Source organism: Cariama cristata, unplaced genomic scaffold (genome assembly GCF_000690535.1).
Source record: "Cariama cristata isolate BGI_N322 unplaced genomic scaffold, ASM69053v1 Scaffold39507, whole genome shotgun sequence".
Classification (NCBI taxonomy): Eukaryota; Metazoa; Chordata; class Aves; order Cariamiformes; family Cariamidae; genus Cariama; species Cariama cristata.
The window spans coordinates 1-2,459 of record NW_009627879.1 but is presented as its reverse complement, the minus strand read 5'-3'; the positions used below and the strand labels follow the sequence as shown (position 1 = coordinate 2,459).

General features: G+C 60.4%; 1 protein-coding gene across 1 annotated transcript; it reads left to right on the top strand.

Annotated features, from left to right (window-relative positions):
- Positions 1-228: 228 nt before the first annotated feature.
- ACOT8 (acyl-CoA thioesterase 8) lies at positions 229-1,728 on the top strand (the record flags this gene model as incomplete). The annotated part of the gene is made up of 4 exons (XM_009704577.1): positions 229-454; positions 729-886; positions 1,291-1,482; positions 1,582-1,728. Coding segments are annotated over 4 exons (695 nt in total), but the record flags the coding sequence as incomplete, so codon positions are not given.
- Positions 1,729-2,459: the final 731 nt, after the last annotated feature.

Genomic DNA, 2,459 nt, shown 5'->3' with positions numbered 1-2,459 from the left:
CAGCGAATCCAGCAGCTGAGGGGATGCGCAGGCCAGGGCTGAGGCCCACAGGGGTGAGCAGGTGCCGCCATCCCAGCTCCAGCACAGCAGAGAGAGGGTGTGGGTGGTACTGCCAGCTCAAGGCACAGTGGGCTCAGCTTGCCTGGCCCCAGTGCTCGGCCTCTTTACGTCAGGTCCCTTCTGTGGTGCATCGTGGCCCAATGGTTGGATGTCCCTTTTCTGTCCCAGGGGACCCTAAGGTGCCAGTGCTGTACAAGGTGGAGCGGACTCATACAGGGAAGAGCTTCTCTGTTCGTTCTGTAAAGGCCATCCAGCATGGAAAGCCAATCTTCACCTGCCAGGCCTCCTTCCAGCTCCCCCAGGCGAGCCCAGTACAGCATCAGTTCACCATGCCTACTGTGCCGCCCCCTGAGGAGCTGCTGACGCAAGAGGAGCTCATCCAGAAGTTCCTGCAGTGAGTGGGGCAGAAGGGGCACATCAGGGACGTCCTTCTCTGTGGCTGGGGCTTAGGGAGGCACAGAGGCAAAACCAGGTGGGAGAGGATTGGGGTGACCACCTGAGGAGTTCCCAAATACTCCTGGGAGGGGGCTAGAGAAGCAGGACAGGGCAGGACCCGTGCCCCTCCTGCATTTCTGCATGGCCCTGGGTCCCTCGGCTGAAACTGCTGCCAGCAGGATGTGCGCTTGGCCTGCCTGGCATTAACTTCCCTTCTCCGTGTTGGTCTACAGGAATCCTAACTTGGCAGAGAGATACAGAAAGCATCTCAACAAGATTCAAGCTGAAGATGTGCCGATTGATATCAAACCCGTGAACCCGCCAGATACATTCTGCTTGGAGCCGCAGGAGCCAAAGCAGCTCTTCTGGGTGCGAGCACGAGGCTACATAGGTGGGTCCCGCCAGGAGGGTGGTCCAGCTGTCTCACAAGCCGAGGGCTGAGTCTCGGGCTCAGGCTCACGCTGCAGAGCAGACTCGCGATGCAGTAGGCTGAGAGGGTTGTGATTCAGAGGCTGTCTGCGCCCCAAGCCTGCAGGGAAGCCTGGGGCTTTCAAGGCTGAAATACAGGTGTGGGTGCCGGAGCATGAAGTGATGCCTGTGTGCCGTGCTCAGCCATGGCGGGCTTTCCCCAGGGGGAACAGCAAGGGGAGCGGGTCTGAAAGAACATCTCAGCTCTGCTTGGCCAGCAGCTGACCCTTGGGGAAGCAGAGCTCCTGGGGCTTTGCCTGGTGCTACGTGTACAGGCTTGTCCCACAGCCACCCCGTGAGAGACGGGCAGTGCTGGTTGCATTGCAGGAGAGACTGACATGAAGGTGCACTGCTGCGTGGCTGCTTACATCTCCGACTATGCTTTCCTGGGCACGGCCCTGCTCCCGCACCGGCAGTACCGCATCAAGTTCATGGTGTCCCTCGACCATTCCATGTGGTTCCACGCGCCCTTCCGAGCGGACCACTGGATGCTGTACGAGTGCAAGAGCCCCTGGGCTGGTGAGTCCTCACTGCGTTCCCTAGGGACCCGCATGGCAAAGGCCAGCTCTGCCCGTCTCGGGAGGCGGCAGGCCGCAGTCTGACGGGCCCTCTCTGCAGGTGGGTGCCGGGCACTGGTGCAGGGACGGCTGTGGCGCAGGGACGGGGTCCTGGCTGTCACCTGCACGCAGGAAGGAGTCATCAGGGTGGAGCAAATGCCAAACCAGAGCAAGCTCTAGCTGAGAAACCCCTGTGGGCTGGAACTCAGACACACCAAGGGAAGGACCCTGGGACCAAAACAGATGCGGGCAAGGTGGGACCCGGTCAGCAGCAGGAAGGAGCCTCGAAGGAGATCGGGCTGCATCCAGCGCCGCAGGGAGCACTGGTGCCAGAGGCCCTCTGCAATGGATGGGGGCCTGCAGAGGCATCTGCTGTGAATGACTTCCAACTGCACAGCATATAACCACACACTACGATCAGCCACCCTTCACCTCCTTAAATAAAGCTGTTGGGTGAACAGCCGAGCTCCATCCCGTGGAGTTTGTCCCCTTGGACCCCGTGATTGTGCTCGTTGGAGGGAGCGTCTCCTGGCAGGGGAAGGGCAGGCAGCGCCCAGGGCACTGGGGGCCGACTGTTGCCGCAGCAGGCTGGGTTGCACGAGGAGAAAGTGCTACTGCGGCACACGTGGTTTCCCCTTCTCACTTCTCCTGCCCTCCTTGTGCCCCCCGGCGCTTCAGTCGCTGCTTCTGCTTGCACTCGGTCTCCTCCCCAGGGCCGGGTTCAGGAGAGGGTCCAGCCACTGGGAGCCAGGGGAGAGGGATGAGGCAGCGCCTACCTCAGTGTAGGGGGCTTGAGGATTCCCACTGATGGTGCCCTGGGGGAAGTGAAGCTGAACAGACACAGCAGGCGCCTTGCTCTTCTTCCTACCAAGACTTTATTAAATAAAGTCTTTTTTATTATATAAGTTTTGTGGGAGTTTCCTGGTAAGGGCCCCGGAC